Source organism: Bacillus rossius, chromosome 1, assembly GCF_032445375.1.
Source record: "Bacillus rossius redtenbacheri isolate Brsri chromosome 1, Brsri_v3, whole genome shotgun sequence".
NCBI lineage: Eukaryota > Metazoa > Arthropoda > Insecta > Phasmatodea > Bacillidae > Bacillus > Bacillus rossius.
In genome coordinates, this window is record NC_086330.1 from 97,726,535 (window position 1) to 97,750,720 (window position 24,186).

The window sequence follows — 24,186 nt, forward strand, 5'->3', positions numbered from 1 at the left end:
ATATTGTTAATAGACACTATGTTATGGTTTTCAAGAAGGAAAAATTTCAGCACTAAGGGGGATTGGCCTTGCCATTTTGCAATTCAAAATATTTTTATATCACTTGCTATGTAGCTTCCGTGCTAAAATGTTTGGCTTGACATAGAACAGGACAAAGTTTTGGCTACTTTTTGAAGTTAACACTTGTGAACTGATGTGATTATTATGATAGTTGTAGTCGCCCGCGGTGCTTATAGGCTTATTGCAACAAAGTATAGAGGGCCTTGACGTGCCAACAATTAGAAAAAATAATTTGAAACTATAAATATAGCAAAAATTATGAAAAATCCAAGACGGCAGGACCGAATACTTCTTTAATGTTATTGAATTAAAACATGTTGACACATTTGGATGTATGATTGGATGATTCATTTCCTATCTCTCCTCCTTCATCTTGCTAATTTAATCAACACTGCGCAGGATCCAAGCCAGGGAACCCACTCCTCGGGGCTCGTACAGACGAGGCGAGATGTTCCCACGGCGCAGGGAAGCAGTTACCTGGACTTGGACTTGGCCAGCTGGTCGATCTGGTCCTGGAAGTCGACGACGATCTCCTGGTGCTTCTTGCGCAGCAGGTTGGCGGTCTCCTCGGACTCCAGGTGGACATCCTCCAGCAGCTTGCGGAGCTTGGTCAGCTCAGTGTCCCTCCGGCGGTTCACCTCAAACTGAAAACACAGAGCACATGCTCTCTAGATATTCTGAAGAGCACCAGAGAGGTGATAGACTTGGTTAAGTACCTTGTGATACTCATTGAATGGGGATTACTCTGAGTCAACCACAGGTCAGCTCAATTGTTAGGGCGGGTTGGGTGACAGTGATGCAAGGATGGGTAGCCTCAGCCTCTCATGGTAGCTCCTTTTCAAACATCTCCAAATCGCGATGAAATTGCGTATCAATTTCCCTATGGCTCTTGAGAGCTCGTGTTGGTAGATTCAGCCCTTCTTGGGAGTACATTCCTGTAAATCCAGCATGTTAAACCATTGCAGTTCTTCTGCTGAAGAGTGGGCTTGACTCCCTGGAGGAAAGTTGCCTGTGTTTGAGGTTTCGTAACCGTTGCTCTAGCATCTGAGACAGAACCCAAAATGTCCACTGAAAGAGTATAATGCTAATATATAGTCTACCGACACTCATCGCAAACCTCTGTCTCCTCTTGGTACCAAAAAGGGCTCTGCCGGGAGCACCTTTGTTTCGCAACCTCATTTGTATGAAGGAGAAAGGCAAATGGGCTGAATCTGCGGGAAACAGCACATGCGTTTGAAACCTTTCAGAGGGATTCAACTACTGGCTTTTATATTTTGAAAGACTGGACTCCAAGTGAGAGCGATGACCAGATGGCATGCTATTACACCTCGCTGGGGCACAGCCAGGCCCTAATCAATTGTAATATTTCTGGACCGTAGTTGGATGTTATTATAATCTCGTTGCATGCTGAGGTAACTATGTGGATTACGGACTGGTGCATGGTGTCATTAGTCAAAAGAAAACATACCGCCAGACTAGAAGTGCCTTAGACTAGAAGTGACTTAATAGTGTGGGCTGATCCCTGACCCACTAAGGTTCCCTCCAGCCCTGGATCAGATTGGTGTTGGACTCACTCTGGCAGTGGCACTTGCTCTGGTAGCACGACCTGAGGGATATACTTAGCCATGTGATGACCGGACGCCATGGACCAGCTTTTAGAGGATGGCTAGGTCCTCAATCGGATCACGGGCAATTTGGATTATTTAAGAATATATTTGGGTAAATGCCAGTCACTAAAGTCTTCACTTAAGTCACCTGCTGGTTAGCAGGTACCAGGGAGGGGAGAACTGATGGTGCTGATGCTGGAATGGGTTTATGAGCTTCGAAACAACCGCAGTAAGTATCTGGGTGGCGCTATAGTGTTACATTAAATGTCAGACTGTAACATGACTTGCCATCGAAAGTTGGGAGTATCATGGAACGATCCTTGACGACAAAGTATCTGCTGAGGATTTATTATGTAGACTTTGGCTTAAATTGGCGTTGGACTCGTGGTGGTAGTGGCTAGCCTTACATGCTGGGTAAAACCCTGAGATATGCTCTTCTCCCGCTGAACAGCCGGTGGAAGGCGGCAGTACTTACCTCGTTGTAACTATCCTCAAAAGTAACATGAGTGTGAATAGCACCCCGACAGAGCCAGGTGCTGTCTGAAGTCAGGATATCAGGCCGATAGAGGTGAAAGGCACATCATGACCGACAGGGAACATGATGCGGTCCAACGCCGATGTAAGCCTCTAGTCTCGCGGGAGATCGCGCCAGGTATGTTCTCCAGGAACGGACGTGCTACAACTGGGATTGGTTACTGAATACTTGACACAACACGGTCCAGGTGAGGCGAACCTATCGCGGGGCAAAGTTTCACAAGAAACATGGGTGACGGGCGAGAAACCCTGGCTTTTCCACGGCTCAGGCACCGGCAAGGATAATCAGGTTGTGAAAGGCATCCCATGTTTAAGAAACCTACAACTTGACAACACAGGGCAGGTTATCGTGTTAGTGCAAATTAATAAGAGTGTGACCTTTTACGTGTTTCGGACCATTTCATATCGTATTTCTACATATTTATCCATTGGTTGGTATTATAGTTAATATAACATCAGGGCATAATGTTATTGCGACTGTTATGACTAAAACTACAATCGATTTTAAAATAATACTGTTGCCATAACTTATTGAAATAACAATTATTGACGTGTTTTTTTTTGTCTCATATGGGTACTAGTGAATCATATAATCTGCACTAGTACAAAAAAATCCGTCTGAGCGTTTCGTGATACATGATAAGGTTTGATTAATGTGACATCTGTCAAAGGTTCACAGTGAAATGAAAGCCGCCAGTACGAGCATGATCGCCCACCGGGAGACGCGAGACAGCTCACCTGGCTCTCCGCTCCTCCCTCGGCCTCCTCCAGGCGCTCCGACAGCTGGATCACCTGCACTGCGAGGTCGGCCTTCTCCCGCTCGATCTGCAACCCGCAACACACGACTGTCACGCGGGCTGCGCGGCCGCCCCGTGCCTGAGCGAGGGGCGCGCAACTGAACAGGCGGAATATGGCCACTCAAAATATGTGCGGTTGAGAAATGCCAACATCGAATACCAAGTATTAAATATAAAGAAAATATTGAAATTTCTTAAACATGATATTTTAAATAAAAAAGTATTATCACAAAACATTCTTACTTCACATTTTATGGAATGGTGTATTAACAGAGTGGCGTATTGAGTAAAACGGAAAATTTTATACTTCGGAATAATTTTGACAATGTTGAATTAATTTGGTAGCAATGAAATAAGCACGGCAGCCATGTGCACATGTGCAGCCGTGAGTACTGTCCGGACCAAACGTTGTGGTAGCTGGACTCCCTAGTGCTGTAGGCGCGTAATGTCGGCACGGCCCGGTCACACGCGGCGCACATTCGGCACGGCCCGGCACGCCTCGGACGTGTTGTCTCTGTTACAAAAACATATGCGTGTATCGCTTTCTCATCGCTCCCCAGGCCACAACGCTTTGGGTTTCACTTGTCCTTATCATGACACCTTAGGCCCATATAATTTTTTCACTATATAACGAGAAATGTAAAACCGATGATGTGACTTATATTAGCAACCCAAAAACAGCAATGTAATCAACCCATATGAATGCAATGCACACGTTACCAGTAGTCTGAATTTCACCTCGACAGATATTTTATCCAATAATCATCTGTCTCCAAATGTTGTTAGATGAAAAACAAGGTTAAATATAGATATGAGTCGGTATCAAGGAATGTGTAATGAAATAAATATGTTACGCGCAAATAAATTTAGCAAATGAAGTTTACTGCAGGGGGAAAAAACGTATTTTTAATATACCTCGTCACAAGTATAACTTTAAAAAAATCAATTACATGAAAATATAATACTCTTTTGGTAAAAGTGCCACATACTGTAGAAATAAAATTAAATAAAATCACCCTGTACGGGTAATTAACTCGTTAAATTACATGGAACAATAAAACATAAATCTCAGGAATTTAAAAATCAAACTGACCTGGTCGCCGGTTTTGGTTAAATGCATAGTACTGTAAAATGCAAAATTAGACTATAAAATGCCACTATACAAAATTATGAAAGATACAATATCATTCACAATAGCAAAATCGTAAGTATCAATGTCTACAGAATAAATACAATTTCCAAACAAAAATATAAAGGTATATTATAAATAAACAATGTATTGATAACCTCCCCCTTAAGGCATTGAATCATTGCTCACTACTTTAGAAATAATGTCTCTTTCTCGACTATGAATAACTTTATGAGCCGTCGACAGCGTCCACGTCCACGTCCGTCCATTTCCGTACGTCTCGTAACACGCGCTGCGAGTTGGTCACTTAGCAATGTTTAGATGCTGAACGCTACATGTACCGACCTGCGCGCGCATCGCCTGCCCCTCCGCCGCCTTGCCCCTTCACCCCCGCGCTGCCAGCTATCACAACGTTTGGTCCGGACAGTACGTGTACACTCACGCACACGCGTGAACACGTACGCCATGCTTATTTTATTATTACCAAAATAACTCAAACTTGTCAAAACTCATCCCGAAGTATAATATTTATACATTTAATATTTATATTTTGTAACTGAAATTGAGTATTTATGGTTTTCAACATTCATACTTTGCAGTTATGCAGTTTTTAATTTTTGAAACAAAAAAATATATATTATAATTTTAACATAGTGTTTTGGTTGTTCCATATTGCAAAATATATAGTCTTAAAAATGTATAGTGAATATTCCCAGCAACGAACGACCACAAAAACAAATCAAGGTGGCCAACATTTAATTTATAAACTTTAACTACTTTTAGGTTATTAGGTTGCCTATAAATACCATACAGTTTGCTGATTTACAAAGAAAATAAGAGCGTTAGTTAAAGCATTGAGTTGCAACTCTTTATCTTCCTTGCTTTGTGACCATGTCCTGGCCATGTCCCGCCTAGTCAGGGGTGTATCTGTGTTGGTGAGGCGGGAAGATAAATGCGACGCTCCCTTAAAAACGAAGTCTACTTGTCAAAATTATCTATTATTTTTTTAAAGATCAAATTATATTTAAAAAATTTGTAACGTGATTTTTAAGTGTTTACAGCATCCTATAGTATTATTAATGACTTTAGATGCTAATGAACTTATTTAAAATGAACTTAAGTTGCAAATTAATTGTTTTGCCCTGATTTGTGTAGTTGATTATATTTTTAGATAATCATGTTTGATAAAAATTATGATAATGATAGATGATAGAGCAGATAGGAAACTAATGCACGTCCACGTGGAAATTCAGATCACACCACACTATTAACCGTCTCGTAAAATATGTTATAAAGAAACTCCTCAAAGCTGCAGTCTTTCAGTGCGAACATGCGAGGGCAAGGCAGTTGGCAGCCCTGCCCGGCCTGACCTACTTGATGCAGGGACAAGCGGCTCGGTGGCAATGTTGGCAGCAATGGAGGCGAGTGCCGAGGCATCGGGAGCCAGAACAATGTGAGGTCGTAACAATAGCCCGCTTGCCACAGTTGGGAAGCCTAACATTCACTCAACCCGAGTCACACACCCGTATAGTTCGATAAAAGGCATTTTTGTTTGCTTTTGTAAAACTTAGGTTATGTGTCACACAAATTACATTATTATTTGCAAAAATTAGTTGTTTTTGGGAAAATATTTGTTTTTACGTCTAGGTGAACTTAATTAAAATAAAAATTTGGCCAGGTTAGGTCAGGTAATTAAATAATACATATAATCCTTTTTAACGTAATAAAATTCTAGAAAAAATTTGTTACATATAGATATATATATATCTCGGAAGAGTTGGTTTTCGTTCGTCTTGTTGATCGTAACTAAAATTAAATGATCGTTAAGTAAAGTAAAATACATTAATCGTGAAAATTTATATAAATCAGGAAATTTTATTTCTTGTTGTGTAAACATCTGGCTCTCGGTATACGGCATATTGCAGGAGTAATTTCGTGATTGTAACGGAAGTTGATTGGGAAAAGAAACATGCAATTTTGACAATACTAATTGGTTACTTTTAAAACATTTTCGCACTCAATCTCCAGTCCCTCTTAGAGTGTTTAACATTCAAGTTTTTCATTTGACAGTAATAAATAAACATCAAATGGTGAAAACTGAAGTTGTTTGACTAATAAAACGATAATCATTAAATTAATTTTAAAATATAGCGTCAGAAGAAAACAAACAATCTACAAGGTTAGACGAAAGGACATGCGTAACTCATCCTTTCAAGAAATTCGGCATCGACGGTTCTGTAAGAATCTTTGTGACTGTTCGGAAGGTCAAAAGAAATTTATTTTTCAAGAATTAAACATATCCTTTAATACTTTTTGTTATAATTTATAGTCATAAAAATAAAAAAAGACAATTTAAAAAATACGGTTTACAATTTTGACAATACTCAGCGTTCGCCATACTGTACATACAAAGAAACTGTTAGCCCACATATATTTGACTCCACGTTGATAAAATAATTTCGTGATTAAAATTTTGCTGTTAAATCTTAAATGTTGAATTATGTCAATAAGGTTAAGGTTTATTTGTAGGAAGTATATACACACTTATTTCTGTTTTTTAGGCAAAAAAAAAAGAAACGATTATACATACATATAGGCTACTTAGTGATACAAAATGTGTTTTAACATTTTTCACTTTAATTTTGTTTTAAACTATCTATTTAAATGTAATTTTCAGTTAGAAAAATACGTAAATGATAGCGCCGCGTTTCTAACCCTTTAGAGAACTATGATTGTTCCAAGACCATTTTTCTGGATAGTAAATAATAGTTATTTTTAAAGCTGCGATTATATTTTGTTATAACTAATCAAGTTTACAACATTTATTCCAGGATAGTTTAACTACCATAAAGTTTACTTTGAAACATCAATACACTTAGCAAATTGCCGGATGTTGAGGAAAGTTTATTCAGCTTATACGGGTGTATGTTGCCACACATAGGTCTTGACGAATTCGGCTCGTGGCTATAGCAGTTACTGCTTGGATGCGCATTGGCCTTTCAACTTGATGATTTCCGTTCTGTAATGCGCTCTAGTTTCATTGCATTACTGGTACATACTAAAATTTAACCCTCAACATTCCTAAAGAAGAATAACCTCAAAACGCAGGTAATAATAATTCCGGTGTAGGGGAAATGTCACAGGTTCAGCGTGGAGGCATTTATCGTACATGTGATGCACTCGTTATTCCTGCTGTTGGGCCAGCCCTGATAAATCAATACGTAGTACCACCTTGTTAAATAGAATTATAGTAAGTTTTTAAAAGGTAAAAAAAATTTTTTTTGCAGATTTTCCTAAAAATGAATGCTTTACGTATATTTATCACGCTCGGCATTATTAAAAATATTTAAACGTTAAATTTCGTGTCCGAGTTTGTATTATAAGTTTATTTGCAACATGAAAACACATGAATTTGTTTGTTACTAACGTTAGATGTTTTAACATTACTGGCGAGTACTGAAAGACTTGTTCATTTTTTTTTTCCAACCGCGAAGTTGGTAAGAGTGATCAACCGAACTGAGGATATGTCCAGGGAATGATCATGAGTCTGTGAAACGTAGCCTTCCCGCAATCGTGCTGGCTTCTTTGTTGAACTTTCGAAAATCCTATCACATACTTATCTAAAGAAGGCGTATGAAACCTCCTCGTAAAAAGCCACACAAAAGCAATGAATAATAATGACCGAATTTTACCATGAAAATCTTTGTTAAATCGTGTTATTTTTCGCAATTTTGAACCGCTTTATACGCAAATTAAGAAAAATACTAGGAATATAAACTTATGACATCATACAATTGAGCTGTAAACAAATGAATGTTTAAAATTTCATTCTAATATACCGTTACAAATTATTTTTATACTACACATTTAATACTGCGTAATACATTATACGCAATGTAACAAATAGCCAAGTCTCCATTGATGCGGTGAGATTTTCAAGAAAACTGTTAAATCGCTTTATAAATTAAAAAAAAATTTAAATACAGATAGGACGAACATAAGAATGCTTCGCAATTTATATTTCTAATTCTCTATCTTTCTATGTATATATCTCTATCTCTCTATATCTCTTTCTACATACTACATCTACCTCTCTCTATCTCGCTTTATCTCTGTCTATATCAATTTAGCTTTATCTACATCTATATATCTCTATCTCTATTCTCTATATACTTATACATCTCTGTGGATGAAGAACTTTCGGAGATCTAAGATTTTGAACTAACGAATATATATATATATATATATATGTGTGTGTGTGTGTGTGTGTAGGTGTGTGTGTGTGTGTATTCTTTCTTCACACAGTTGAGAGTCGGTGAGCATCCAGACGGACGCAGCTGAGGTTTCTAGAGCGGGGATTCTTGAGCGCGGACTCGCCGGAGGTGTTTCTATATCTGTCCCCCGTCTTGGCAGCCGGACAACCAGCCATCCGCCTGTCACGAGGGCTTACCGCGCCGGCTGCTGTCCGCCTGCTGCTCCAGACACGCCTGTGTGGAGGGTCTCAGTTGCCGTGGCTCGAGACGAGCGAAACATTGGTCTTTATTATTTGGGGACAGGCTGCAATACACACCGTTATACGCTTGAACTGCGTTATCGTTGGACCACGGGCAGTATCGACACGCCCCGAAGATAAAGGAACAAAAATATGTGCGTGTACTTATATAAGCTCGATAGAAAAAGTACTTATTTTCGATTTAAGACAATAAACTATTTTGAAATTATTTTTAACAAAAAATTATTAAATTAATATTCAGTGTTCAATATTAATATAAATATGTGTATAAAATTAATTATTTATTTTAGTAATATAATTGAGATAAATTTTAATAAGTAATCAATGAATATGTTAAATGTTTATTCCAATTTATAAAGTTTAATTATGTATTAGATAATAACGTAACAATTTATAATTTATAATGGAAATAAAATATACATACGGGATCATAACCTCACTTATATAAAACACTTGTCAATACCCTTGAAAAATTTGACTGATACAATTTATATTTATAATATTCACAATAAGTACAGGTTTTTAATTATATGGACCAGTATTCAATTTCAATCAGTAAAATATAAGATTTAATAGCACATATATAATTTGTATTTGTATGTAGCCTTCTTTTTACACTGTGAAAATTTCTTTGCATGGTGCGCGTGCAACTTAAAAATTCACTCCCATGATTTTTTCATAACGCGCCTAAAGTAGTATAACTTAAAAAGTTTTGAAATTCGAATTACCAGAACACATTCAATCCGGCAGGAAGGTTAAAATGTAGAATCAGCCAAAGGACGATAAATGAGAATTATTTGAGTATAAATGCGTGAATTTCACCTAGGTATCAGAAAAAAAAATCGTGAATGGCTAGGTACCAGAAAAATTCGCGTTTTCATTGGCCTCTAGGATAGATTCCACAGTCCTCTGTAAACTCGGGTGAAAGTCACCTGTTCATTGTCTGCCGACTGGTGAGACGTCTCAAATTTTGTAGCCTGTGATTCGAACCTTTTTTGGTTGGGGGTTTATTATTGGCCAAATGTATTTTCAGTAATTTATGTGCCGATAAAAGAAGTAGCATGGAAGTACACATATTTTAATTCTACCCTATCGAGAAATAAAACCGCGAATTTTTCCGGTCTTTAGTCATGGTACCAAAGATCCTTTGTGTTAGAAAATAGCGATAGACCACTTTAATAATTTTCGAAAACATTATTGAAAAAAGCAGAAAATAATTTTAGGATACAAATATGATTTTCCGAACTATAAAATCGTATTTTATTTGAATAAAATATAAAAATAAACATTACCTAATAATGCAATGGCGAAAATACTAGTGCAATCATATTTGTTTTACATAATCAGACTGTCTAATTTTTTCGATTCAACCGCCAATCGATAGTTTTTCTGACTTCGATACCAGCGATATGTTATCCTAGACTTCAAATGTGCCTGAAACCAACATACGACAACACAAACATCACCCATCAATTGTCTGCGTGTGTGTCGTATGTAATGATATGTATTTAAAAACAATAAAGATTTTTTAGAATATATAATGTTAATCATCTTATATGTTAAAAATATGTTTTTTAAATTATATTCATTTGTTTGATTTGTTCTTATAGTATCACAGTTTTTGAGAGGTGTTTTTATATTCTTAGTAATTGTTTGTTTTGAGGTTAAGCTTTAAAACTTCCAGGAAATAAGCATCCTAACCTACACCGGAAAACAATATTTGTACTTTTACAAAAGATTCCTTTGGAAACCATTAATATTAAAGAAATATATTTTAATTTTGTAAAAACATTACTATGGTTATTTTTGTCATTTATGAAATACGTTTTACGAGATAATACTGAGTAGGTGAATTTCAGTAAAGTGGTCACCTTCTTTTTAAGAACCAACCAAGTAGCGCCATCTAACAGCGGCTTATTGAAATTAATCATTGGTCGACTTCAAATTGCTACAGTAAACACCGACGCGCTCAGTTCACGCGGACAGATTTTATGACAAAAAGGTGGTTTTTGTGGTTTATAATCTAAGGTAAGTTGTTTAAACATTGTGATAATTTAATGCGTTCAATATAAATAAAAACAATGTAATATTATATCAGTTAATTCCTTTAATGAACTGTTTATTTAACGGTAAAGGAGCACAATAAAACCTCATTGAAATTTTAGTCGTTTTTTTCGTCGCGTTCCGTTTCAGGTAAAGTGCCTATTCTGTTGGTAGGTAAAGTGAACTACTTTACCCATCTTCGTGCTATTTTTCCTGTAAATATAAATAATATTTTGTATTTTTTCAGATATGACAAATACATATGAACGGACGACGCAGCAGCAGACATGGGACGCAGTTACGAAGGAAAAACCTATAAGAGCTGTAAGAAACGAAGAAATGGGCTTCCTTAAAGCTATAAAAGATTTCAAAGTTCCTCGATTGACGCTCAAACGACTTGTAAGAGGAATAAACAAAGAATCTGTTGAAAATATAAAAGTATTGGAGTCTCGCCGTCCAATTTTTAGTCCTGGGCAAGAAGGAAAATTGGCGCAACACATTTTAGACATGGAAATGCGATTTTATCGATTAACTTTGCAGGATGTAAGAAGACTGGCATATCAGTTGGCTTAACGAAATAATATAAAACACAATTTTAACAAAGATACTCAAATGGCTGGAAAATCATGGACTTCTGCTTTTAGAATACGTTAGAATACTGACATTGAGAAGCCTAGAAGCAACCTCTCTTGCACGAGCACAAGGTTTCAAAAAAGTAATTGTCATGAAATTTTTTTGACCTTCTGGAAGAGGTGAGGTCTTAAATAAACTATCCACCTATTTGTATTTTTAATGTGGATGAGTCCAGCTTTACCTAAGTGCAGAGCAAAAGCTCTAAAATACTTGCACAAAAAGGAAAGGGGCACGTGAGTGCTATCACTTCAGCAGAGCGGGGTGTAATGAGCACCGTCGTGATTTATATGGCTGCTGGTGGAAACTATATTCCCCTTTTATATTTTTCCTGGAAAGAGAATGAAGGTGGAACTGCAAGGCGGGGCACCACCGGGTACAGGATTTGCTTGTCATTCGTCGAGGTGGTTGCAATTCGACATTTTAACGGATTGGTTAAAGCATTTTCTGAAATTCGCCAAGCCGACTGAAGAACATCCAGCTCTCCTGATTCTAGACGGACATAACACACATACAAATCATTTGGATTTTAATCCAACTGTCAAGAAAACACGACACGATCGTGTTATGTTTGCCCCCATACTGCAGTGACAGGCTTCAACTACTGGATGTGTCTTTAATGGGGCCTGTGAACAAGTATTACATTCGCGCAGTTGTGAAGTATTGTCGCAATAACCCAGGAAAAGCAGTAACTGTATTTCAATTCAGGAAACTCTTTGGCGAAGCCTATAGTGAGGCAGCACAACGTTATATTGCAGTCAACGATTTTCGTAAATGTGGAATAGAGCCAACGAATCGACACGTCTTCAAAGATCACGATTTTTTGGCTGCATACACAACAAATGTGGCTCTTACTGAGCCGGAAACACAACTATATGAGAAAAACAAAGAAAATGATACACTTGAAAGAGAAGAGTTTCCATCAGTTCTACAAGATACCTTGGAGCAAACACCAGCAGTGACGCCGCCAATGTTGGATGTACTAGCAAGCACATTAACGCCTCTAATAAATGTAAAATCCACAACAAAGCACATCATTCGCAGTTACGCCTAAATACTTGTTTCCGATTCCCAAGGCATTGCCTAAAACAAAAAAAAAAAAACTAAAGCGAAAGAAGGGTCGTTCAACAATCTTAACTAGCAGTCCACATAAAAATTGTTTGCAAGAAGAAAAGAAACAACGGGAACAAAATAAAGCACCAATTCGGGTATCCAAACCTGCTACTGTTCCAACAAAACCTGCCAAACTAAAATTAAGAAACAAAACTGGCGATGTTATGGATGAAGGCCCTGAATGCTTTTACTGCGAGGAAGTTTAGTGTAAGTCAGAACATGATGTTGGCTGGATACAGTGTGTTTTGTTTAAATGGTGGGCTCATGAAGCATGTTCGCGTTGCAACGACAATGATGATGACTTTTTTTTGCAAATTTTGTTCTTAAGAATATTTGTGTGTGATTAATGAAAAATGAAAAATAATGTATTATTAAGAAACTTTGAGTCCCTTTGTCGCAACCCTGAATTAATATAAAAATAATTACGTTTCTTGAGACTATGCCACCAGCTTTGTGGGTTTATTTAGGCCACTTTACCCAATCTGGATAGGTAAAGTGGTCAATTTCCCTTTTTGGCTTTAAACTTAAAAATAAATAACATTGATATAAGTTAAAAGAAGAATGTGATATCTACTATATTAGTTTGAGAGAATACATTTATGAAGTAAAAAAATGTTGATATTTATACAATAGGCAGTCATTCAAGCTTTAGGGTGGCCACTTTACCCGAACTTCCCCTACATCCTACAAAAATTTGTTCATAATTTTATATTTTAATTGAAGTTTCATTCAGGTATAGTTTTTCTAAACCGTGGAAAATATAATCGAATATTCAATAAGTCAATATTTGGTTTTATTATGCTTATTTGATGCATGCCGTTAATACTAGAAAGCTGTTCAGGGAACGGTTTACAAAAAAACTTCAACTATTGGAGGTAATGTGAGAATAAAAAGCATAATGCTCGGGTAAGAATCCAAACCCAGTATCATTGCAAACACTATTTTGTAGTGATACAGTTTTTTTATGGAAATTTACAAATATAGCTATGTAGTTTTATTTGAATTTACGGTATAGGAAATGAGCCAATGTTTTAACGACAGTCGTTATGTCTGAGTCGCCGTCAGCAATCTTCCGCGCAGCCTGTGCCCGGTGTGGGCTACTCGCAAACGACTTCCGTCGGGTTTTAAACCCGAGACCGCCGGATTCGTGTTACCGCCGGCGGACGCGCTCCTATTTTATGGCGGCGCAGCCGGTGGAGCGAGGGTCCTAAAGGCGATGTTTACGCAGTCGCCGCGAGATTCACGGCTTCTGGCCTCGGCGGAAAGACATCCTCGTGTCTGGATGCAGCGCCGCGTCATCTCGTGCGAGGACAGTCGTGCCAATCCGGCGCCGCGCAAACATATCTAATAACCGCTGCGACTCTATGGGCCCGCCTTCGTATGAAATGTGCACAGAAAAAATCCGTATTTTAACAAAATATTTTAATTTTATTTTGGAAACCAGTTGCCAAGAAATGGTTCTTAACACTACAAGAAAGATTTATGGCAAATTTGAATAAACCATGGGTATTATGGTTATTATTGCATATGTGAAATATGCTTTTAGAGGTAAAACTGAGTATTTGTTATTGCTGAAACTCTTTAACCCTTAATGCCCCCATCATCATGGCAAAAATTTTTTGAGTACGAATACACTTTGTGGATTTTTGGTGTATTAGAGGTGAAGATATTCATGCTGAGTGGGTGGTTAGCCGTATTTTTACTTGCTGTTTGTAAAGAGATGTGCGATTACGAAGCATAGATGCTTCCCAGTAAATTTTACATTATAATCGATTTTTTTAAATCATGAAAAAGATAATCGAATATTCAACAATTAGACTTTATTTGGTTTTAGTATGCTTATTAATGTGTGCAGTTAATGGTAAGCTATTCAGGGAACGGTGTACAAATAACTTTAACTATTGGAGGTACTGGGACAATACAAAGCATAATTGCCCGGGTAAAAATCTGAACCCAGTATAACTACGAACACTATTATTTAGTAATACAGTTGTTTTCATGTAACTGTACAAATTTACAAATATCTGTAATTTTACATAAATATTTATGTTCCATTTACAAAAACCTTTACAGTGTATGTGCCAGGAGAGTTGTGCAATATGCTTGAGCTCCACACCACTCCGCTAACTCCAATAGGTTATGACGAAAGAAATAAAGAAAACATACTTTTAAAATTTGTAACCTGATTCATACGTTGAAATAACTCATAATATAATTTTGTTGGTATAAGTGCAGCATAAGCTGATAATTATTATAATTATTACTATCTTAATTTAGAAATATTAATTAATAACTCATGTAGATATCTTAGCAAAACACTATGAATGCAATTAAATAATTTAATCATTTGTATATTATATTTATTTAGTACTTAGTAATAGTTTCATTTATAATTTTATTTTTATTCATTCTGTAATTCGTTGTGATTATAACTTGGATATTCACGTCTGCCTTTCAAATTAGTTTTTTCCTAATTTTCTTCTATGTTTGCGTTGTTTGTCTGTATTTGTTTTTTTTTTTGAGTACAGTGAGAGCCTATTTTGGACTATGTCTGTTGGCTAGCTGTTAAAAAACAAATATATCTACATCCAAGGTCACAACGGGTGAAAAACAGGGAATCATCTAGGCTTTGTAATCGCACATCTATTTACAGATTGCAAGTAAAAAATATAGATAACCACCCACTCAGCATGAATAACTGCACCTCCAATACACCAAAAATCCACAAAGTGTATTCTTACTCAAAATTTTCTTGCCGTGTTAAAGGCTATTAGCAATATCACCATTATTTCCGGTTCAGAAAGAAGTTCAGCTAAAGCGCAAATTTAGTACGAGTTCAGTATTTACGAAAACGTGCCTACATATCAGACTTTAAGGATTTTTTTTTTTTAAATTTCTACGATGCTAGATCGTGAACATTAAATAACATTAGATGTACAGTGTATGGTCAGAAACTACCTAAGTGAAGTATAGCGTGAGTGATTATTCGACTCATAGACGAGAATAACACACAGTTGACCAGCACGCAGGTTTGTGACGTTTGTGTGATTGAAAAGACAGGTGAAACATGCATTATTTTTTAACAGTTGGCAACCAGAACAATATTGCGTAGAGTGATGGGGGGGGGGGGGGGGGAGGAGAGGGCGTTCATCTGGGCGTGGACAAGAGCAAGCTGCCATACCGGAGGAACAGCAAGCAGACTTCACTAGTGACTAGAGACTAGTGACTAGTGACTAGTGATAATTTCGGGAAGTGCGATTTGTTCACATCATCAAACACACACAGCATTTTTTGAATCCATATTTACCCAATCTTTAAAATAAATCGTTCTGTATACGAAATAACGGAATTAACAAATATATTCATTTTTGTTCAAGTCTTGAAACAAAAAAAAAAACAGTAAAAATGATAATTATATTGTCCGTTTATATGACGTACCTGCATAGGTAACTGAATGATATTTCTCTTCAAAAAGTGTACACTTTAATCTTTTATTATATTTAGGCTGATTTTTATAAGGAAATAAAAATATTTTTGGTTTGAATTCAATTAAACAAAGGAAGGTTTATAAACTTCAAAAACATTGGGAAAATTAATTTTTATAAAGATAATAAAATAATATAAAATAAAAAATTAAATGTGTATTTAAGCATTGTTTATTTTATGTCTATAGTGTTAAAATATAAACATGAATTACATATGATTTTGACTTAAAGAATTTATATTTTAAACAAACAAATGCTGTGTGGCAAACTTTATAACTTTAATTGTGAAAATCTGCCCATGTGTAAATGAATATTTTCAAGGGATCAGAAACGAAACCAAAAAATAATCTAATGTATCTGGTCTAGTATCTTTGTTCGTAATATGCGGTTACGCCAACTTGAAAATAACAAAAAACAGCTTGTCTTAATTTAGTAAATATAAGTAATTAATTTTTTTTGTTTGTTGTCTACGTAATCAAAGCTTAATTGCGTCTCTCGTCCAACGTAAACACCGCCGCGACACGCGCGCTGGACACACGCCCGCCGCGCGCTAGACAAGCAGGGCCGGAAACCTCGTCACGCCAAATTTCCCGCCGATCGAGCGCGGTCGCAACCGGCCCGCCGCGGCGTCTGGACGGCAGCCAGAGAGGCTTCCAGCGGCCGACGCTCCATTAGGCGCGGCGTCACAGCTCCGTCTCGGCCCCGGGACTCCGAGAGTGACGGCCCTCCACTCGAAGCAACAACTTATGGCTGGACGTAAACTTAATGGGTGGCAGGACATGCTAAACGCAAAAAAAAAAAAAAACTAGAAAATTAAACCAGTTGACAATCGAAATTTTGTAATGTTTTCTGTAATTGTTGACCCACGTTTCACGAAACTAACAGAAATCATGTCCTTTTTTTTTGTTCCAAAACACGGTGACCATCAATTTTCGACTCGAGTACAAAGATGATTACTAAGCACCTGTACGTAGGCTTCATGAATAGCGTATTCGAACTTTAATGATGCCTGTAGCCAAGACGTCAGTTTCATTTCAAGGCCGCGAACTTCTATGCAGAGTGGTTAACGAAACTGGTGAAGCATTACGAAAAGTGGTTGGAACTAAACAGCGGTTATGTGAAAAATGTGAAGTAGTTACTTAATAAACTAAAACTGCCAATAAAGTATTTTTTCCCGTGAGTTTATATATATAATGACTAACATAACCTTTAAGAATATCCCTCGTACCTGTAAAGGCGACCATGCAAAGTTACAAGAGGGAACACGAGCGTGTGAATCTGTATTTCGCGCACATCTAGGCGCTGCTCCAGTGGCTTGGAGGACGTGCGATGACAGTGCAGTGGGAGCAGGGCAATGTGGATCCGCGGTCACAGACACGTCTCTCCTTCGCAGCAGATTTTCAAAGTGGCATCCCTCAACGCTAACGCAGGCAGTATGTCGTCTTGCGCTCTTGTGAAATTTTGCAGCGCATCGTGTGCATCGTTCTCTCGGTGCGCAGATGCTCGTGAAGTTCAAACTGGCGCGCCACTTTTCGCGCCTGTAGCTCTGCGAGGGTTGCGTTTCCGTGCACTCACAATGGGGTGAAATAATGTTGATGTGCGATATCTTAGCTCTTCGTATACGGCATTTATGTAGGAGTAATTCCTGAATGGAACGGATGTCACATTGAACGTAAATGTGTAACTACAGTGCTACGATCTGCCGATGGCGTGATTTAAAGTTCACAAATACAAAGGGAATTTTTATTGTATTAATTGTTTAATGTATTAAAAAACATTTCTTGTCGTAAAATGGGTCCAAAGCAAGGGTTAAGTAATTTTTTAAAGTATTTTTCACTTTTATCGGAGCCGTTTAATTATAGAGTTTAATTCGCTCTGCAAACGGAATAATTCAATAGTCAACATAGCTTCTTTGGCAGCGAATTATAGTGGTGGGTGCGGGAATTACGTGCATTCCGCGTCCTGAAATGTAGTTGAAAACACAATTTCCGTATATCTATTAAGCTTGGCATTATTTTTAAGAATTCCATGTCCAAGTTTCTTATTATAATTGTATGTACTTGCAAAAAAATAACACATGAATTTACTCGTTACCAAGGTAAGATGTTACACATATCTGGCAAGTAGTGAAAGACTTGCTAACATTTTTTTTCCAACCCTGCTTTAAACGTTAAAATCTTACACGAGTCCGACGGCGCGAGCACGTTTAAGAAGACGCTTTGCTTTATTTTAATAATTTTTAATTTTAGTCCGTCGCCTGCCTTTGCTATTTTCTCGCGCGCTATCGGGGCTCGTGTCCGGGCGACTTGCCCGCGCGTGCCAGAAGGGCTTATTAAGACCCGCCTGGACACGGCGCTGGCTCCGCGCCCGGCCGCCGCCAGCGCCATCGGACGGAGGGAGCTCGAACCACGTCGCGCGAGCGGCCGGGGGGCGTGGCCCGGCCGGAGGGGGAGGGGCGAGGAATGCCTCTTCCCCCTCTCCGCGACCGAGTGACGCCAAGGAAGTTATTTCAGAACATGCGCGGCGGTGTCGTGGCGGTGCGAAAAAAAAATATGCAAGGCTGTCTCACAGGGAGTGGCTGACTCACACCGCTCTGCATTTTTCTGGCCATCCTCACTTCTTCCTTCCCTCCTTCTCCCTACTTTCAAAACTCCTCCGTTTGATAAATTCGGTGAATCTACCACCTGCACGTAGGCTGGATGCCTTCGGGTGTGATTCAGACGAAAGTGAATCCGCATGGGCTGCTGTCCAAATTTACATTGCGGTGGAAGGGAGGATGATCTGTAGGCTTGGAATTCAGGAAAGGCTTTCGTGCTCGTGTTCATATTTTTTATGCAAAATGTTGAGCGCCATGGCAGTTGGTCAATTCTGTTGCCAGCGTTTCATAAAAGACATCTCTGTTGATATTCAGAGAGGATTTTTTTTTTTGGATGCCCGCCGGGAATTGTTGCAGTTTCCTTCTTGGCCCCTGTTGGTGGCATCTCTTTCCTTAGAAATGAACCTGTCTGTCTGTGCCAGGCTGGAACTCGTGCTGGGTCCAAGATCTTACCTACTCGAAAGGACGGCGAGAACTTGCTGATTACGGAGCACAGGCCATCGCCAGTCTTCGCCGCGGGCAGGTGACAAGGCCGTGATAGGGACAACCAGGTGGTCGGTCGGAGCCCTTCCGAGGCAGGTGCGTGGAGGGCCCGCACGACCCCCAGAAAGGAAACAACCCTTGAATATGCTGACAATTAAACCCTGGATCTTTGGGGTCCACCAGCCGGACACTTCGACCGATGAGCCAACAGGATCGCGCTCTAGTAAGTTTAAGCTCTAAAAATCTGAACATTTGAACTACCCTTCAAGTAATTAGTGCGAGGAAAAAAATGATTTTACGCAAGGAACTTTATTTGTGAACATTTGCATTCCTTTCTTTCCAGGACTCTAAACTGTTATCCGTAGACCTATTTATCAACTTAAAATTATTATTTTTTAAATAGGGTTACATACATAATAAAACCTCGTCTTACATACATGTACCTTTATTCATATATAAATTAAATTTTCAACAATGATTTAATTACTTTTGCTTATTCACCCGCGTAGAGTTCGGTCAAGGACCGATTTTTAAACAAACACATTTATTTCAAACACTTACTTAATATTTTAAATCATAATAATTATCCTCTTAAATAATAATGGAACATGTTCATACTAAAAATAATAACTTAACCATGGTTACCCTAGATTTATTTGAACATGCATTTATGATATGTTTCTGAAATAAGTTTTTATTTGCACTAAACAATTTTGTAAGCCATTCAATGTAAAATGATTTTTCGCAAACTGTATTTCTACGCGCTGGAACGTTTTTTTTTGGTAGTGCAACCATGTGAATGGGTCGATTGTTTTATTGAAGAATTATTTAGGCTTCTAAGGGATTTTAATTTTTGCTACCTTCATAGTTAGTTGGATCAATCACCTTTTTGTTTCTGTGATAATCTGTCTTCAATAAAAGTTATTTGCATATCGTAGACATGCTTAATGGGATTATTGAATTCTATACTAAAAATATCTTTATATTCCTATAAACATACATACCTAATATTAGAGGGGTAAGGACCACCATTTCACTGATTATAAGTTTAAGATTTTTTTTTTGCTAAATATGTTTAAATTTTTGGAGGTCTTTTAGCTGTTAGTATGCTGTTTGCAAAGTCCCTGAAATATGCTTTGAAAATTCTAGATTTTTGTCCAGTGACCCTTGGCTGTACTGACGCCTGGAAATACCAGTTTTTAATTGTAACTATGGGATGGTTGGATTTATTTTTGAAAGTTTAAAATGTTTCAATTAAAAAAAAAAATTCACCACTTGCTGGAGTTTAGATTTAGTTATTTTCGCTGCACAAATATAAAGTCTCTGAACATCTTTATTATAGTTATCATCAGTAGATGTTACGTCGTTTGGAGTACATGAAATACATAGTTATGTGTCATGCACATATTGATGAAAAGGTAGGTATTTTAGTTGCAGCAGAACGTCCTGCGATTAATTGGGAAATAAAATATATGAAAAATATTTATTCTTGCGGAACTATCGGTAAAACCTTTTATGAAAGATTTTATTTTCACATCAGTTGTGTCTATTTGTACCAGTTGAGAACGGTAATTAAGGTAGTTCGTAAATGATGTGAAAGCTCTTGTGGCTAAGGTAATACTAGTAACATATCCAAAAACTTCTTATGAATAACGGTGGCGAAAGCTTTCTAGAAGTCTAACAGAACTAGGAAGGTTTTCTGAGACTTATCCATCGCTCTGCAAATATTAGGTTATGTCTAAAGTATTAGTGCTTGTGATGCGTTAAGATTGAAATCCCGATTGTTTTACACAGTAAAAATCATTTGCGTTCAGGCACTACTGGTAAAAATATTTATCGGTAAATGTGTTTGTAGTTTTATGTGTTTTATTTTTCATAATGGATCTTAATTTTGCTAGTTCTTTGGGGGAAAAATTTGACTCACATATTGTCGTAATTATTATTGCAGAGGGTGAACAGAGTTTACAATATTTATAAATAAATTATGTCTTTTTCTACCGCTTTTCTGCTCATATAATTAATTATTTTGTAGAAATCTTTAGCAGATGTTGCTTTAAAACAGAATAATTTGTTTTGTTTACTAAGTATATTTTGTTCACCCGGATTGTCTAAAGTAAAAATATGTATAACTTGGGCAGATTTTACAAAGAAGTCATTGATTTAAGTAGGATCCTGAAAAACAATTCCAGGATTATTTTTTTTTTGGTTTTAACGTAGAAGTGGCGAAAATTATTTTATGTAGTTTGGTTGACAGAGTAGAATATTATTAATTTCAATAGCGAATTAAATTTTTATATGATTTTTCAGTGTTTTGTACTCATAAAAGTAATATTACATTCGTGATTTCTGGTATAGTTTATTCACATTGTCCAATTTTAATTTTTTTCTATTATTTCCTGCGTAATGCGTACATGTCATGTTGTTCTCTCCTTAAAGCCTATAATTTTTAAACTTGAATTAATAAAGTGTCCTCATTATTCAAAAGGCCCAGCTTGTCAATGCTGGAGGTCCGTTGCACCTCGATAATATACAATAAGGTTTCAGAAACTGTTTCATCGCAGGGAGACTGCTGTGTCTTCTGTTTTACTTTTTTTTGTGTTGTCCCGTTTTGTGTTTGCAAGGATATTTTTGATAATGTGTCCTATTATGCAGAATTCATTGAACCGTCCAGGGCTGTTTAGCTGTTCCTTCGTCTGTTACTGTGCCTTCGTCCTGCCATCCATGTTAAAAATATTCTGGTGGTTTTCTATTTTGTTTTGGTTTAGTTTGTGCTATTCATATAATTCATTTTGCGGGGTTATAAATGCATGAATAATATCCTGAAAATATCTAATCTGAACTTTTTTTGTTGCGATTTGTTTACACATACACACACATGTCTGTACCTAGGAGGTATAAAACACTAATTCACGAAAACCATATATTTTTAAGAGAGCAATTTAAAGAATTTTAAATAGTGACTCACTTTTATAATCAACTATTTTCTACCCAAAATTTTCATTTTGTTTAAATCTTAACTCTTAGTGTTGTATGGTAATAGAAATAATGTCAAATGGTGGTCAAGTTTACTGTTAAAAGTGTATTTTACCCAAAAAGTAAATATATCGTCTTATGCCTCCGAGGTACTCACACGTACTCACACATATATAAACTTTCTGTTCAATGACGATTGTACTTAATTTATTACTGAATTTCTGCGATAAATGTGGTCGTGTTTTAGTAATATCTAGTCATGACTTTTAATTTTAGAGTTTAAATGAGCAATTGATTGAAGGCATTGAACTTTAATCAAATAATACAATGAAATTTTATTTATGAAATAAGTTTTTTTAAAATCTAAGAATCAAATTGGCATACGTCTTATTCACACACATCTGTGCAATCCACATAATAAACATACAGTTTTATTTGTCTTTAAATTACTCTGAAGACATTGAGCAGCTGGCTTTTCCAAATGTTCCAAATTTGACTAAAACATTTTAAGTATAATGTATAAAAAAATCTTTAAAAATGCTTAAGTTTTCGTATTAAAAGTGGTGATATCAGAACAGATATTTGAATATTGTTCATCGCTTGGCACGCGCCAGCTTGCATTTTGGATGCAATCACTGAAGGATGAAGGGATGCAAATGTAAGTATCACTAAGGGCCAATTGCACAGTCGAGACTTAGGCGAAGGAAAGCATTACTCCATTTGATTAACCTGCAAAGTTTTTGCAGGGTTTCTCATCTGACTGCAATCCTGTCTGAGTATTCGGAAAAATAACCTCGATTGTTTGACCATTTAGTTCATTGACCTTGGGTTCTATTTTCGCAGATAAATCAGTTATTTTCTGTACACAAACGCTCCCTAAGTTTGAGGGTTGGGCGTTGTGCATTTCTTCTTTCCTTAAACGCAAAAAGCAATCAGTGAACTTCGATAAATCACCCAGAACAATAGGAGATTGGATTTACTGGATTTACTACCACAAATTTTAATGCATATCATGAAAAGTGTTTTAAACTAGTAAATATATTTTTTTTTAAAGTCTTATTGGCACTGGACATGGATTCCTGGAGATTTGCAATCTAAAGTTATTTTCCGGCCCTGGACTACACACCACACACCTATAGAAAGTAATTTTCTTTTGTAAATGGAACAGAAATATTCATATAAAAGTACAGATATTTGTACATTTACATGAAAAGAATTGTATCACTACAAAATAGTGTTCGCAGTATGTAATACCGGTTTCGGTTTCTTACCCGGGAATTATGCTTTGTTTTGTCCCATTACCTACAACAGTTAAAGTTATTTGTACACTGTTCACTGAATAGATTTTCAGTATTAACTGCGCATTTATAATCATGATAGAACAACATAAAGGCAAATTGTTGAATACTCAAATTATATTTTCAAGATTTAAAAAAAAAATTAAATAAAACATCAAATAAAATATAAAATAATGCGCCAATTTTTGTTAAGAAACACTTAGTATTATCTCAAAAACTTATATTATATGTGCAAAAATAACATTAGCGATGCTGTACAAAGTTAAAATATATTTCCTGTAGTTTTACGAATTATTTATTGGCAACTGGTTTATAAAGTAATTTTTTTTTCAAAGTAAAGATTTTTTTTTTCCGTGTACACAAGTCGAAGTCTTTTGTTCATTGGCTGCTGCCAGATTTTATCTTTCTGCTGGGACGCTGATGGTTGGATCATATGAATGTTGTTATGGTAACGTTTTTTTATCTTTGGGGCTTTTAAAACTTCGCAGGACCCCAATGAAAGTGCCATACAAATAGATAATGGTAAATTTCAGCATATATCAAAATAATTACACTAAGTTTGGGTCTAAATGTGCTATTATAACTGACGTTAGTCAAACGGAAATAAAGAAAATTACGAAAAAACAAGTACATTAAAACAACCACAAGACAGAAAGTCAACAGCACAAACCTAGCAAATAACAGAGACATTAAGACGTAAAAGTTAAAGAAAAAAACACAAAACCCTCACGAAACCCAAAACCAGACTCATTGGCAATAAATATTGATTAGGACGATAATTTACTGTCAATAATGACTGTTGGTTTTTGTTCGTTGACATTTTACCGACAAGGATTCATTGTCCATATCTTTTAAACCGTTTTCGACTAAGAAAAATATTTCAAATATCGGGAAAAAATTTAATTGTGTTTATTTTCTAAAGGTT

The 24,186-nt window shown here is 36.8% G+C and overlaps 1 protein-coding gene across 1 annotated transcript in view; it reads right to left on the reverse strand.

Moving 5' to 3' along the window:
• The window catches only part of LOC134540550 (paramyosin, long form), an 88,514-nt gene that overhangs the window by 60,822 nt on the left and 3,506 nt on the right, over positions 1-24,186 (reverse strand). The window contains exons 4-5 of the mRNA XM_063383364.1: positions 2,940-3,026; positions 538-704 (exon numbers count right to left, since the gene is read on the reverse strand). Of these exons, the coding sequence (XP_063239434.1) occupies positions 538-704; positions 2,940-3,026 (254 nt within the window). The remainder of the gene's footprint in view (positions 1-537; positions 705-2,939; positions 3,027-24,186) is intronic.